We start from the raw sequence: 16,161 nt of genomic DNA, 5'->3' as shown, positions 1-16,161 counted from the left end.
GAATAAGCCATGAGAAGACGGTTAGATGATCCTGTTCACACTGCTCGTAGGTTTCATGGCTTGGATCTGGAGGGTTAGAGGTTAAGTGTTTCAATAGATTATTTGATTTTCGGCCTATGGCAACTCGAATCATTCAAGTCCATAAAGCGAAATTTTGACTGTATTTGTGGGTTGTCGGATAATTTCAGTGGCGAAGTTTGAGATTTCCGACCGAAGGGCCGAAAACGTATATATCAAAATATTTCTATAAAACCAGGGGGTCAATAACGTAACCCAAAAATTTGTATACGAAAACTACATACTCCCCACTACTGAACGAAAAGTTCGGGGGGTCGGTCGCCCCCTTCCGCCCTTATTATCCTACGCCCATGGATAACTTTGGATTTTGGGGTTGAATGTTGAGGCCATTCTTGAATAAGTTGGCTAGTTGGATTGGTAAATCGGAACCCGAGTTATTGTCTACGGACATGACAGCTAGGTTTTGTCGAACAAGAAATTGGAGTTTTTGTTGCCGATTGGGGTGTTTTGTTGTCAACTTGAGTATGGCATGTCATGCTTGAGAACTGTTGGGTAGCCTGCCCATCACTTGTTTATTTTAGTTGGTTGGTATAATATGGGTAAAGTTCTTGTACAAATAATCTTAACATACTAAACATACAAATTGAAGGAAAACTCAAAAAGACAAGGTGACATTTTTGTAATTATCAATAACTATCAAAGTTACTCTACAAATATATCTAAAAAAACCTAACCACTCCCCCCACCCCCAAAAAAACCTAAACCCTCCACCCACCCACCCCCCAAAAATCTAAAAAAAAAACCTACCCCCCACCCCCAAAAAACCTAAAAAAACCTAACCCCCCCCTCACCCCCAAAAACCTAAAAAAAAACCTACCCCCCAACCCCACCCCCACCCCCAAAAACCTAAAAAAACCTAACCCCTCCCACCCCCAAAAACCTAAAAAAAACCTAACCCCCCCCCCCCACCCAAGCTAAAATGCTAAAAACTAAACCCCCCAAAAAACCTAAAAAAATAAAAAAAACACACAAATTATTTTATTTTATTTTTTTTAACATTTTTTATTAAAAAATCGCTACTTTTAGTAGTAGCCAATTTTTTTTTTTTTTTTTTTTTTTTTTTTTGCTAACGAAATGTAGCGATTTTTAATAAAAAATGTTAAAAAAAAATTTGTGTTTTTTTAGGTATTTTTGGTTGTAACTTTGATAGTTGGTGGTAATTACAAAAATGCCACCTTGTCTTTTTGGGTTTTTCTTCAATTTGTATGTTTAGTATGTTAAGATTATTTGTATTTGATCTTTTGCCGGTATAATATTCACCGGGTTAACTTTTACCAAAAAAAAAACAAGAAATTGGAAGGTTTTGGTAAGTTTTTTTTTTTTTGAACGGCAAATTTGGATCACTGACGGACCACTGGAGTATCATCGTGCCACCAGCAGAACCACCCGATCATATCCATCTCCACTAGGCAATCATGCCTATACACCAATTCAGGAGGAAACCCAATAAATCTAGGAAAACCCCCTTTGTGAGAATCGAACCCATGACCTAATGGTCATAAGCCTTATCCCACCTCCAAATACCACTAGGCTATAATGCCATGGGTGGAAGGTTTTGGTAAGTAATGAGCATGTGTAGAAGCAGACTTTCTATTCCTATGAATTAGAATAAGCCTGTTTATATCTTGCCCTTTTCAAACCTATCTTAATTTTGATATTCGTGAGATTTACTGAGGCGATGATGATTGAATTCACATTGTGAATTCACTTTCTTAAATTGGTAAACAAACATGGGATATTTTTCTCTCCGTGACTGAGGCAAAATGGTATAAAAGTAAGGTGAAGCCAAATCTGTATCTGGATTTTCGACCAACAACCGACGTACGTACAGATCGTCGCATCGCTTCGCAGCAACGGTAAGCGATACTCCTTTTGCTAGATTTACATTCATTTGCATTCAACCTTTCGTTTTGACCTAATCGGCCACAAAATACCCCCTTTTAGTTTCCGCTATTGTTGTTTTTCAGAGAAATCGTGTCTATATAACGATCGGTTTGTCAGGTGGTGGTTTTGATTTCACAATAATAATCTGTCACATGCGAATTCTTAGAGATTGTTCTGTTTGAGTACGAATCTGAGTGGACTGGAACCGATTTTTCAAAATTGTAGTTTTATCGTTTATGTTATTTTTAGGGTTTCGTATTTGGTTAATTCAAATGCTGCTGACAGTTGATATGCTATATAGCTATTGCATTTGATTGTGAAAAGTTTATAGAATTTTATTGTTTGTGTTCTTGTTCATTTTTCATTGCCAGTGAGCTTGAGTCCAAATTGTCTTTGGAAGTTTGTTTGACTAATATCAGTATATGTTACCGGTTTAGAAAATAAATAAGTTCTTGTATATGATTATTGGATATATGTTTCAGTGATATTTTCATGCATATATTGTTAAGCACCATTTCAATTCTAGAGTTTTAAACAGATCCTGTGTTTTGTGGTTTGTTTGTCTTCAATGTCATGAAAAATCGTAGTTATATTTGTAGTTTTATATAGATTTGTGTTTTTTTGTCTCAGAAAATTGGCTACTCAACCGCTTCCTGTGCTTCTTAGAATTCAGAATGTCTACAATGGGAGACTCGGGGTAACTTTCTATTATCTCTGGATGCAATAGCGTTTTTTTTTTTTTTTATAATGCAGTGATGTTGGTTTTATTTTCTCCCTTGATTCTTGAAGATTGTTGGGATAAAAGGACCTTCTATGGACAATGGAATCATAGTTGTCAATAGCGAGTGTAGCAATTACTATAGCGCGCTACGTAGTGTATAGTTCTAGGCTCGCTATTAGGGTTGTAGCGATAGATAGCGATAATAGTGACAGTTTTTTTTTCTATATAAATAGCAATTTAATATAACTATAAAATCGTTGGATTTTAGGTTTTTATTAAATATACATGTAAAATAGCAGCATATATACCAGGGTATTTTGATATAATATACATATAAAATTTTTAAAGTTTTTTTTTCTAGTGTATCGCTATTTATAAAATACCCACCCGCTATTTATTGCTATTTGCTATGTAGCATATAGATACGTTTTTCGCTATTTGTCTCTATTCGCCATTAACAACTATGAATGGAATCTGTTTCATTACAAACTAAACCACCCTACATCCAAATTCAGTTATAGTGTTCTGTTTTTTTCTTAAAGAGTGTTTGACTAGGGAGATCTGTGTGTGACTCTAGTATAAAGTATAAACTCTAAAATAGGCCCGCAAAACAAACAGATTTTTGTTCTATAATTCATCAAAAACGCCCTCTAACCGCAAGGAAAACAAGTAATAGTGTAATACCTTTGGATGACGACTAGTATCTCTTATCCATCTAAGCAAATAAGAAACCCTTGATAAGCGAGATAAATCCAATGCATGTAAACTTAAACACGGCTAAAGAAAATTGTCATTTTTGATCATACTGGACCTTGAATGGCTGAAAACAACTTACTAAGCTATGACCCTATAAATCAGTTTTGTAGTTTGTTTCTTGACATGGGTGGATTTATGCTTGTATTTATTATGTTTTGAAGCAGTAGGAGATCTGTCAAATGGGATGAGGCAAAACTATCAGAAATTGAAGCAAACAAACCCGTAAGACAGAAAATTACCGAACCAAAGACTCCATATCATCATATGACTGATGTTGATGGTAAGTTTATGCTGCACGTGTTTTCTGCTATTCAAATTTACTTATGCTTGTGTTATTTCAGTTTTTTTAGGCATTAGATTGGATGTGGCAAATCTTGTCTTGAATATACCATAGGAAAAGGGACAGGTCAAAAGGGTTGGTATGTTTCTGTCCACTTTTTTTTTGTAGATAAATATAACAAAATGCAACAAGTATGAACAGTGGTTGCTAAATTTATTTATTTATTTTAGAGTAAATTACGATTTTGGCTCCTGTGGTTATATCACTTTTACCATTTTAGCCCGAAAAGGGATCTTTTAACATCTGAGCCCCCAACGACTTTTTTTCTAACCCTTTTGGCCCCTAACACTAACCCCATCCATTTACTTTTAGGGGCCAAAAGGGTTAGAAAAAAAGACGTTGGGCGCTTAAATGTTAAAAGATCCCTTTTTGGCTAAAAGGGTAAAAGCGATATAACCACAGGGGCCAAAATTGTAATTTACTCTTTATTTTATTATTATTTCTATTATTTTTATTACTTTTAAGTTTTTTTCCTCATAAAATTTTACGACGTGCTTATTCTTTATCTAAAGTTTAATTCGAACGTGTCTATATAGTTGTGTACTTGTGTTTTAGTTCTTTACCATGACGAACTGAACCGCTACCATCTGAACATCGGTATCGGTAGAGTATTCGTTTTTATGGTTTTCCTTACGTCACAATAAAGTATTATTTTGGTACCGTAAGCTATAGCGAGTGCCAACATTTTTTTGTTTTCTTAATATGTCGATATCTTATTGAGCATATCTCTATTGGTTGCTATATCGAGTGCCGGAATCAAACCGATACTGTAACGAACCAAACAAAACCGATACCGACTGAAAGCCCGCAGCAAAGCGCGGAGTATACCACTAGTTAATGTATCAAATTACTATTTATTTAAATAACGATGCATTTTATCTGATATGTAGGTCCTAAACACTTGAGATAGCAAGAACTTTTTGTTAGTTATTAGTGTTGCAATCATATTAGCTGAACTGTTGTATGTAGGATCTTTATCTCCTGTACGGAGTCCTTTCGCTGAAAGAGACGATGAAACTGTGCGGTCCGTGTTCAACGATATGGTTTCTTCCGATAACTCACAGCAACCCTCTGGCTGGACATCATCAGAGGATGAGCCAGATGCTATGGATGAAGACAGTGAAGGTTTTTCTCTCATCATGTTTTCGTTTAAATTTTGTCACGTTGTATCTTCAGTTACACCAAACCTTTGGTTATAATTTTGTAAACTTTATCTTGAAATGAGTAAATTACAAAAATCGTCCTTTATGTATGTCACTTGTTGCAAACTGTGTCCTTTATCTTCAATAATTACAGAAAACGTACTCGATGTTTGCAAACCCTTGCAAGTTATGTCCTTTAGCCCTAACTCAGTTAATCTTTTGTGGTTAAATCTGACGAAATGGACCCCACATGAGAGTATTTTGGTCATTTTACTCTCATGTGGGATCCATTTGGTCAGATTTAACCACAAAAATACACTCATGTGGGGTTCATTTGATCAGATTTAAACACAAAATTTAACTGAGTTAAGGCTAAAGGACATAATTTGCAAGGGTTTGCAAACATCGAGTACGTTTTCTGTAATTATTGAAGACAAAGGACACAGTTTGCAATAAGTGACATACATAAAGGACGATTTTTGTAATTTACTCTCTTGAAATTGACCAGCTTTATAGAAAATTGATTATGTTCTTAAATAGGCAGGAGCTCAAGTTTCAAGGAGCAGAGACGGGCTCACTATGACGAATTCCATAAAGTAAGAGAACTCAGGCGAAAGGAGTCCTTTGATGAACCGTGCAACGATGACGATGAGAAATTGAATGGGGAATGTGATACATCGTCGTCATTGGCTGTTGGTGTGGAAGATATCGACATTACTGACGCCGAAGATCTTGTTGAACCTCAACCACAAACATCTTCATCTTCTGCCTAAGTTTTAAACTCGCTGGTAAAATTTTCTTCCTGTTTTAAGTTCCAAACTTTCGTTGTAAACCGTACTTTGTGTTTATGTTCATGGTTTTTATTTGTTTTGCTAGACGATACAGTTTTGTTCATCATGTATTTCAAGAGCAAGTAAAGTTAGTGTTTTTGTGTGTGGTTTTTTTGATTGATCGTTTACATTAGCTGTCGTATAATAGAAAAAAGTTTGGTTAAACATAATGTTCGATGATAAGAGCGTAATTTATTTACAAATCATTTAATTCGCGGCTTCTATTTCCTCACCCAACACACTCAGTTGGCGGTAGGGTTTTTTTTTTTTTTTTTTTTTTTTTTTGAACGGCCAACAAATAATTTCGTTAGAAGTTAACCACTGGTTAACGATTATAGTACATCCGCCAACGGTTTACATCATTCACACACCAAAACAAGGTAAATCAAAGTGACACCATTCATCCCACGTACATGTATGTCCTGCAGCTCGGTTCCTAAACCATAGGTACCGCATTGTTTTCTTCTCTTCTTTAGTCCTTGTAAGGTTTGCCGATTTTTTATTAAAGATCACGCCGTTAAGGTTCTTCCATAGGCACCAAATCGTTGTTTGAATAACCGTGAACACAGCTTTTCTCTATTTTGTAGACCCCCTAAGTTGGGTATGTATGTGTACCAGACCTCTCAACTCTTAAAAAATAAAATGATCTTATTTTGCACCAGCCTGAAACAAACTCCCACAACAATTGCGCAAAGGGACATGATACAAAAAGGTGAGGTGCAGTTTCATCAGCCTCCTTGCATACTTTACATATTGTAGGACCAACGTTTACATTCTGGCGAGCCAAAGCGGTCAGCATCGGCACCCGATTAAGGATCAACCTCCAAGTCAGAAAGTTAACCTTAATAGGGACCCAACTATTCCACTCGAAATTTAATCCCAAATCCGTGTAGTTGACCATCTGCAGCTGAAAATTTATCAGACGGGTCGTTTCCCCACACCCATCTATCACCCCCTTGGCCAAGCGAAACCGACTGAACAGCCGTAGTTAATTCAGTGAGTTCCGTTAGCTCTTGCTGGCTGCTCGGTTGCCTGGTCCAGCAAAAAATTGCTGAAGTGATCCCATTAGTTGGCGTGGCGGTAGGTATTAGTGTAAATCAAAACCAAAAAAACTTGCAAGATAAGTTAAGACCATATAAGAATACAACTTTATTCAACTAGACACAATTAATATTTAGAGTTAAACGATAAACCAAGATAAAGCTTTAAAAATCAAAATTATTGACGTTCAACTTCAACTACCTTAAAAACTACTGGCCGAAGAAAAAAGCAAACTGTTGAGGTTTGTTGGTTGGTGAATTTTTGTTCTTTTAGAATACAAACAAAATGGAAGTTGGTGAAATGCAATTAAGGATGAACCACAATTGAAGTACAAAATTAAAATTACGTCCACTAGGCTACCAACTCAAGTTTTCCAAATGGTCGAAGATGCAAGTACTTAAAAATTTATGAGACACTGCTTTCTTGGTTATTTTTTTTTTATAATTTTTCAAACACAAAATCAATTCCAATTTCTAATTTTGTATTACAGTCAAAGTGTCATGGATCATTTGACTTTATTTTTGTGGACGCTGATAAAGACAACTATCTTAACTACCATAAAAGATTAATAGATTTAGTCAAAGTTGGGGGAGTGATTGGCTACAACAACAACCTTTGGAATGGGTCTTTGGTGGCACCACCGGATGCTCCACTAAGAAAGTTAGGTATTACGGAGATTTCGTGTCAGCTCCCGGTGGGTGATGGAATCACTCTATGTCGCCGTATAAGCTAATTACAAACATCATGCCACCAACTAAAACGTATGAAGTTGCAAGATTCATTGTGACAACTATTCTCTTCTATCTTTGATATGTATGTTATAGAAATTTACAAGAAAAAAAAACATGTCCCGTTCTCTTTTCATGTAATCCCAATGTTCTATCTTTGTTATCATTTTCAACCACAATTAGAGAATGTTATACCTAAAACAATTTACGACTCATTAATAGTAACTTCTTATAATTGTCACCCATTTTTAATTTTTAATTTTACATCTTATACTATAAATAATGTAAGTTTCCAATCCATTTATTTATTTATTTTTTAATAATATTTTATACTTCAATTTCACCACTTATAGATAATATACATTTTTATCTCATTAATTTTTTAATATAAATTCTCATATTATTTATTTATATTTTTCTCGAAAAACTTTTCGCCATTAAACTTAAAAAAAAACTTTAAACACACAACAAGTATTTTAATAAATACTTATTGTCTCAGCATTCCGATATTAGAGCTATTGTAAATCAAGTTATATTCAAAGTAAAGTAGTTTTTCGTACCGTGAATAACTTTCACATGTCTAAATTCCGATATTACAGATATTCATGTCTAACTTTTCACCGAAACCCTTCTGACGCATTGGCAAACTCATGACGAGATCATAGTTCGAGTCTCGTCTTGAGTTTCTTGAGTTGAGTCTGAGTCGCTAGTGGATTTTCAGTGACTAAATTTCCTCTGTAAAAGTGAGAGGCTAAACTAAAGTGACCTTTGCTACACACGACTGATCGAAATATACTACCCCACTCCACGTGACATGCACGTGCACAAACAGATAAGAATTCCTGCTAAAGAGTAGCAAAGGAATTTCAGGTCAACTCAACAAACAACAATCAATCGTCAATGGCAGAACCAAGCAGCGATTCAATGTCAGTCCTGGCAACCAAAATCTGCAATCAAATCAACTCCGTATTCACCAACTCCACATCCACCCCATCTCCCCTACACACCACCGTCGACGAAATAGCCTCCACCGCCGCCCACGGTGGTAAAATCTTCGTTTACGGCGTAGGCCGCGAAGGTCTAATGATGAAAGCCCTATGCATGAGACTGGCCCATCTCGGCCTTTCAGCCCATTGCGTCGGCGACATGACCACCCCACCAATCTCCTCCTCCGACCTCCTTATTGCGTCTGCTGGTCCAGGCGGTTTCTCAACCGTTGATGCCATTTGTGGTGTTGCGAAATCCAACGGTGGTCGTGTGCTGGTTCTGACCGCACAGCCGGAGTTGGGATCTTCGGTGAAGTATGCGAATGCGGTGGCGTACGTGGCGGCGCAGACGATGGCGGATGATGATGGTGTGGTGGAAGGAGGAAGAGGAGGAGCGTTGCTTCCGATGGGGAGTGTGTATGAAGGGGCGTTGTTTGTGTTGTTTGAGATGGTGGTTTTTAAATTGGTTTCGGTTTTGGGTCAAACCCCAGATGAGATACGATCTCGGCACACTAATTTGGAGTAGAGTTAGTGATTGATCAATGCTCTCTGTCGGTTAGTGTGTTTCTTGTTTTTTCTTATGTATTATGCTCTTCTTAATGATTTATGTGATGTTGTCTACAAAAGTAAACAAGTAGCTTATGTTATGGGATATGGTACAGATTGTTGGTCTTTGCTAGAAACTTCTGTGGTACATGCATCCATTAATGCATATGAAATTTGAAGTTTTAGGTTATTAGGGGGGACGGGGCGCCTCGTGAGGGTCCTCCACCACGCGAGGAACAACAAATAACACCGCCGCCACCACCTTCTATAACGCGTCAAACACATCCCGCGTGAACAATTGAAGAATCTAAGGGTTTATTGTTGGATGTTGTGAGTGATGGGCATTTCCACTAAAATCCATCACCAGTGATGGAATAAAGCTCGATGACGTGGCGGAACTTGATTGGATGTTGTGAGTGATGAGTGGGTGGTGAGTGATGGGCGCCCCGCCCGCCCTTATGATTTACAAACACAATATATCCATTTATCATCCATATCTGAGTTACTGAGTACTTGTATGCATTAGTCATCACTATAAACTGCTGCAGTTTCCTCATCTCGATACCACCGCAACTCCATTCTAAGTTATCACATTGTAAATGTGCTAGATATTTTGTATAATAGTCTAGGTTAGAAAAATCTAGAAAGGTAAAGAGTAGTATGCCAGCAACTATAAGTACAGTGTTGCTCATTTGAGCTCCACAACTCGAAAGTTCTATTGTTTATCTTGCAACGATCATTGTGGAGTTTTATTTGTACAATTATATTTGGTTGCGAGTCTTCAGTCTTGCATTTTGCTGCAAAGTTTCCTAGAATCGTTGCTATCAGTGGTTGTAACATCCTAGAATCTATTGCTAAGATATTCAAATGAATGGTGTTGACGGGGTTTTATCAAACGAGACTGCAAGAGTTGTAACGCGTTAACCACAAGATTTAGAGGATATCCCCAAGGACCCGATTGTCACTATTTAAAGCTTAATTACGAAGCCTTGGGAATAAGGCATGTGAAATTGAATTGGAGGGACCTGGATGTAACCTTGGTGATTTAAATCACCTAAGGAAATCAACCTAGGTCGACGGCGAGGAGAGAGTGCAAGGTGAGGGAGACGAGATCGTTCATGATCGTTTTGCTTCCAAAATCGCGTTTCTAAGTAATCCTCAATACGTTTTGTCATGAATCACATGTTTTAGTTTACGTGGGAAGCCGACGGGGTTAGCGGTGGTCGTAGGGGCGGCTGACGGTGCCACATTGGTGGTGAAGGCCGGATATAAGATTTTTAGTTTAAATTAATGAAGTGGCCCATTTGAAGGATTCGTTAGTAGCCCATTTGAAATATTCGTTGGCCGTTAAAAAAACACAATAGAGTTGAGACCACCTAGCTAGGGCATTTGAGAATTTGAGAGCTATCACAACTTTTGACCAACAAACCAAAGTTAATGCTCTGAATATGGGGTTTAAAGATGGTTGGCCTCAACCATTGTTAACTTATTAAATGTGTTGCTAAACAACTAAGGTGTGGACCCTCTAGAATGAGAGAGAATTCTATTAAATATCTCCTTTGTTGATTAAAGCGGCTCTATGTATTTATATATACTCTAATTTGCATCAGGTTTACGCATATGCAAGTTGTACTTCTTGCTTTTGTTGTTTTTTATGTTGTTATGGTTTGTACGTTATGTATATAGGGTTGTAAGCTTTTTATAAAAGGCCGCGTGTCCTTTCTGCCCCACCTATTGAGCTTCCATTTTTGACACGTATATTGACCTTCTCCTACCCCGTCACAAAACCCACATCAGTATCACATTCGAGAGAGAGATGAAAGCAAAGAGACAGACCGGGCCGCCAGCGACATGCGGCGGAACAACGGCGGCGCGCCATCTCCGGCATCGTCACTACACCATAACCCACCTCTTATATGAAGTTCTTGAGTAAATAGCCAATGATCAGACAATCTCCGATCGTAATCAAGTCGATTTTCATGGCGTTTGTGTATATATCTTTCTAATTACAACATCACTCTCACAATTTGATAGTTGGTGTTGCTCAAAGTCTTGCAATTTCACAGCTAGGTAATGATCCTCACATTTTCCCCAATTTACATTTGAACGATTTGATTTCATTCAGCATATTCTGCTTGAAATTTGAATGTTACTTGATAATTTGCTGTTTTCGTGCATTTTTAATGATATCTGGAATGTTGATAAGGTTATATAAGATTAGTTTTTGTTGGGGTTTTGCTCGATGGTTTGTAGAATTGGGTTTTGGCTTTTGATGTCTTTGTGGAAAGAAATTTTGCATTTTTATTTCTATTTCTGGGTCTCATTTGTAGAGTCCATTTCAACCTAAGTTGTATCAATTCGTTGTGGAATAGATGATTTTACCTTAACAAATTATCACCATTGTTACTATGTGACTGTTGCTCAGCTGTTAGACGGTTTGATTTTGATTTTAGAAAGTGGGAAGTGCACCAAGGCGAGAAGGTCAAAAGGGAGCAAAAGCACACACTTTTTGTCCGGTAGAGGTTCTGTGTCGGTACAAATTGTTCCAACCACAGCAACTGATCCATACATGCAGACTTTGAAGAATACATGTATGATTTCTTATTTATAATTGCCTAAAGTTAATTACTTACCATGGTCTCCACCAAATTCAAGGAGAGTATCGATTCATTAAAATTATGGACTCTACCAACTTTTACCTGTGCTTATAAGAGTCAAACGGTTTACTAACATGGAGACAACCAAAAATATACCCATTCAGACAAACGGTATGTAGATCTTGAGAATTTGGCTGAATTTGGTCATGCTAATTGGCACCCATTCAAAAACCTCGGTGTCGTTTAGAGGGTACTGGACTTTTAGCGTATTTAGAGATACTAATCCACATCTTTTCTTTCAATTTACAGTTGGAATTGTGGAAAGAGTTGTTCTTCTTGGAGCACCGGTTGCTATAGAAGACGAAAAAAGGGAAGCTGTTAGGAAGGTATGGAGCATGTTCTGTAATTTTCATCTCTTCATTACAAATCAGTTATAGTAGGCATGATAGGTTGTTTCTGGAAGATTGATAAATGCTTATTCCACAACCGATTGAACGGTTGGAGTGAGCCTTTCGAGCCAGGTACACCGTACACATCATATTTTATTAATGGTATGTTATATTTTGCTAGATGGTTTTTACAGTCAACCATGGTCTCCTTAGTCAAGGATTAACTGGAATTGAACTCGTGGATGTTCCTGAGGTCGAGAATGTGAGTTCTGTATCTCCTTATTGCCCATTTTCATGTATAAGGTTTGGTCTGATCAACCTTCAAGGGGGTGGCATAGTGGTTAAAGCCTGACAGCCTGAGTTCCTCTAGCAGACCTCATGTTCGAATCTAGATTCTTACGAATCCCATTAGTTAGAAGGGTATTAGTGGGTCCCTATAATATTCTGCGTACGAACAAAGAATAGATTTCGTTTGATGTATAAACCAATATTCTGTGTTGTGGCTGCAATTTGATGTTACAGAAGTCATAGAGGGCCACTCTTCATATCTATGGGGTACCAAAGAGATACTAGATCCGGTTTTCAAAATCACTGATACGAAGAGAAAGAACATGATCCTTACACATCGCATCCAAAGATATACCCTTTGTATATATTATATATACGTTTTGCTTTTCTAGGTATTCTCAAAGGAATATTTATATATATTTTTTATTACTTGCAGTTACACCTGAACATCTTGTAGGAGTTTGGGAAAAGTGTTCAGCTGGAGATGTAAGTGGGATTCACGGAATTACTTGAAGAAAAGGCTTCCGAGTTAGATGTAAGTTCAGTTCTCTCAACAGTTAAGTCACTTATTGAATAGCTGCAGAATATAGTTGCATACTATAATGGAAACGAGTCAATGACTAATTACCCTATTGCAGGTGTGCCCTTAAGTGGCAAACAGGTCAAACATGTACTTTTTTAGTTTGGGTTCAAATGGAGGGGTTAAGTGTGCTAACTGATAAACATTTGGTGTGTTAGTTACCAAAAATGTGATACAAAAACTATTTTATTACAATGATAGTGTTGTTCTAATTAATTTGAATTTATTTATTTGTGTTCTTGACCAGATATGTGCCAAATCTGTTAATACACATGGCGCATGACCCGAATAGCTTTTGGTTAGTCATATGACACAAACGCATTTTATGAACCTGATGTCTTTTTATAGTATGGGTTGTAAGAATTTATGGTAAAGGTTTTATGAATTAATAATATACTTATTTGTTGATTTTTTTTTATTTTACCTGTTTTACAAGTTATAAATTTAATAACCTGAATCAAACCACTCGAAAGAAAGTGAGTCGAAAGTGCCACATCTACCCCCTCTTTCTAACAAGGTTTATAGAATGATTTGGTCCTATATCGACTTAGTTATCTTTTATATGTTTTACGTTTCAGCTTAATTTTTCGCATTAACACACTACAACCATAGTGTTGGTGATCGCTGGCAATAGTGTGGCATTAGTGTTCGCCCCCCGCCGCAACGCGGGGGTGCTTAATACTAGTTTATATCGAGTATGTAATAAATGTGTTTTTTAAGGCAAAATATCAAATACAAATAATCTTAACATACTAAACATACAAATTGAAGGAAAACTAAAAAAAACAAGGTAACATTTTTGTAATTATCACCAACTATCAAAGTTACTATACAAATGTGAACTCAACCAAAAATACCTAAAAAACACAATTTTTTTTAATATTTTTTATAAAAAAATGCTACATTTTGTTAGAATTTTTTTTTTGCGCTGCTACTAAAAGTAGCGATTTTTTAATAAAAAATGTTAAAAAAATAAAATAAAATAATTTTGTGTGTTTTTTTATTTTTTTTTAGATTTTTTTGGGGTTTAGTTTTTAGCTTGGGGGTGGGGGGGGGGGGGGGGTTAGGTTTTTGGGGGTGTGGGGGTTTAGGTTTTTTTTTTTTTTTTTTTTTTTTTTTTTTTTTTTTTTTGGGGGGGGGGGGGGTGTGGGGGGAAGGGGGTTAGGTTTTTTAGATATATTTGTAGAGTAACTTTGATAGTTATTGATAATTACAAAAATGTCACCTTGTCTTTTTGAGTTTTCCTTCAATTTGTATGTTTAGTATGTTAAGATTATTTGTACAAGAACTTTCCCCTTCTTTTTAAAATGGTTCAGGACTGATTCTATGATCAACATTGGTGTATATATAGGAGTAAGTTTAGAAGGTATGTGAGTTAGCGTTTTAAAACAATAAAAATCTGTTTGCTGAGAAAGAAATGGTCCTTGTTTATTGAATAAAACCATGAAATAGTGTGAAAACCAGGAAAGGTAGCGGTTGAGATTGCGTGGGCTCTTCGTACTGGAGCTGCCCGTTGCAAAAAAAAAAAAAAAAAATACGTGTAGGTGGATGTTGTATGGTTTCTTCGTCGCTCGAGCTTATTGTGATTGAAATAGAATTTGAAATTGATAAACTGAAAGTGGGAAAGTGGGGATTGAGAGTGTTTGTTTGTGTGAGAACTTTTTTGGTTTGTTAACTAAAATCTATATATTAATTATTAATAAAAAAACTAGCCGTTAGGATTTTTCTTATTTGTTTAACGGTCACATAGACCCCAGCCACACATAAATCGGGACCTCACCCCATCTAGACCGCCTAGTCATAATGCTCCATCGCAGCCGGTCCGTTTTGTTATCGTTCGGAATCCAAACTAATGTACCGAAAGGTGCGATGTGGATAGCCTAGGGCTGTCCAAACTGCTCGACGATCGAGGATCGCTCGAAAAATGCTTGTTCGATTCCCGCTCAGTTTGTAAATAAGCCGCTCGGATCGGCTTGATTCAAATTTAATCCAAGCACGAGCAAAGGTCTGCTCGCTCGTCGATCGCTCGTTTTCGCTCGAATTATTTTTATTAATAATTAATATATAGATTTTAGTTAACAAACCAAAAAAGTTGTTATGTAATGTGTAGAACTTACTAGTTTTATTTAATGGTTGTGTTTATAGGTTATATGTTGATTTGAAGTTGAATTTTATGGATAGAGATGATCAAGCTTAAAAAAGAAGTTTATGGCTTTTGAGTTAAATGACAATTCGTATTTCGCACTTTATTTTGTGCTTCTTGATATTGTGAAGAACATTTTTAGAATTATGATTTTATTTATGTATTGCTTTTGTTAGTAAGGTGTTGGACATGTTTTAATTAAGTAAGGATTTGTTTCTGTTGAAAGCGAACTTATAATTCAATCGAGCGAAAACGACCCGCTCGATTTTAGTTAGGATTTGAGAAAAACCGAGCGAAACTGAGAAACGATCCGCTCGATTCAAATTCAATTCGAGCATGAGCATCACTTTTGTGCTCGGTTTTGCAAATTCGATCCGATCGGATCGGATCGGCTGTAATTCAATCCGACCATGAGCAGACCCTCGATCCGATCGGCTCATGAACACCCCTAGGATAGCCTAACTGCCTAACCAAGGTATTTGTTGGGGCGGTGACAAACTCTAATAGGTGCACAATGTGTTAAGTTTTTATAAGAATAAAATGAAATCACAATAACAGTTTTTTTATACAAAAAGTCTATATTTATATTTACGTGTGTATTAAGTAAGGTTAAGGAAATTAATATAAAAAAAATAGTTGAAAGATATTTATATAAAAATTAGTTTTTTTTTAATTACATATTCAGAATTTTAAACCTTTTGAGTTATAGCTGATATAACAACTCTCTTTAAAATAATTTGGAACTTTTAAATAGGGCTGTAAACGAACCGAACGAACACGAACAAGGCCATATTCGTGTTCGTTCATTAAGAAAATTAACATGTTCGTGAATAGTTCACGAATGCATACCGAACATAAGTTTATGTCCATGTTCGTTCATTAAGGAAATTCAGTTGTTCACGAACAGTTCGTGAACACCAGTCTCAAACACAAACGAACGCAAGCAAATAAAAACAAACGCAAACGAACATTTAACTTGAAAATAAAAACATCGTTATCCTTAAACATTGGATATAAGTAGTTAAATACAACAATCAAGTGATAAATCAAAACACAAGAAGTCTAATAGACCACCAAACGATGAATCAAGTTTAACTAATTTAGACATAATT

The 16,161-nt window shown here is 36.4% G+C and overlaps 2 protein-coding genes across 14 annotated transcripts; both read left to right on the top strand.

The window, feature by feature from the left end:
• The first annotated feature begins 1,732 nt into the window (after nt 1-1,732).
• Nucleotides 1,733-5,868, top strand: LOC110905098 (protein phosphatase inhibitor 2). Of its 5 annotated transcripts, XR_004879917.1 has the most exons (6): nt 1,733-1,934; nt 2,593-2,659; nt 3,604-3,719; nt 3,781-3,858; nt 4,749-4,904; nt 5,462-5,868. XR_004879917.1 is itself a non-coding variant. In XM_022150978.2 (5 exons), the coding sequence occupies exons 2-5, from the start codon at nt 2,637-2,639 to the stop codon at nt 5,692-5,694; spliced, it is 528 nt and encodes a 175-aa protein (XP_022006670.1). In that variant the 5' UTR covers nt 1,751-1,934; nt 2,593-2,636; the 3' UTR covers nt 5,695-5,868. The 5 variants fall into 5 exon arrangements, 4 of the variants coding, with proteins under 4 accessions (XP_022006670.1, XP_022006669.1, XP_035839482.1 ...); XM_022150978.2 differs by lacking the exon at nt 3,781-3,858 and having other exon boundaries at nt 1,751-1,934; XM_022150977.2 differs by lacking the exon at nt 3,781-3,858 and having other exon boundaries at nt 1,752-1,934; nt 3,601-3,719.
• A 2,507-nt stretch (nt 5,869-8,375) lies between these two features.
• LOC110905099 (3-hexulose-6-phosphate isomerase) lies at nt 8,376-15,251 on the top strand. Of its 9 annotated transcripts, none has more exons than XM_035983587.1 (6): nt 8,376-9,061; nt 11,506-11,643; nt 11,959-12,035; nt 12,220-12,300; nt 12,763-12,861; nt 12,965-13,140. In XM_035983587.1, exon 1 carries the CDS (start codon nt 8,421-8,423, stop codon nt 9,030-9,032), a length of 612 nt encoding a protein of 203 aa, XP_035839480.1. In that variant the 5' UTR covers nt 8,376-8,420; the 3' UTR covers nt 9,033-9,061; nt 11,506-11,643; nt 11,959-12,035; nt 12,220-12,300; nt 12,763-12,861; nt 12,965-13,140. The 9 variants fall into 9 exon arrangements, with proteins under 9 accessions (XP_035839480.1, XP_022006672.1, XP_035839476.1 ...); XM_022150980.2 differs by having other exon boundaries at nt 8,377-11,122; XM_035983583.1 differs by having other exon boundaries at nt 8,377-11,122; nt 12,561-12,861.
• Nucleotides 15,252-16,161: the final 910 nt, after the last annotated feature.

This window comes from Helianthus annuus, chromosome 14 (genome assembly GCF_002127325.2).
Source record: "Helianthus annuus cultivar XRQ/B chromosome 14, HanXRQr2.0-SUNRISE, whole genome shotgun sequence".
In the NCBI taxonomy this organism is placed as follows: Eukaryota; Viridiplantae; Streptophyta; class Magnoliopsida; order Asterales; family Asteraceae; genus Helianthus; species Helianthus annuus.
Note: the sequence above shows the minus strand (reverse complement) of the source record. Positions and strands in the feature narration are given on the sequence as shown.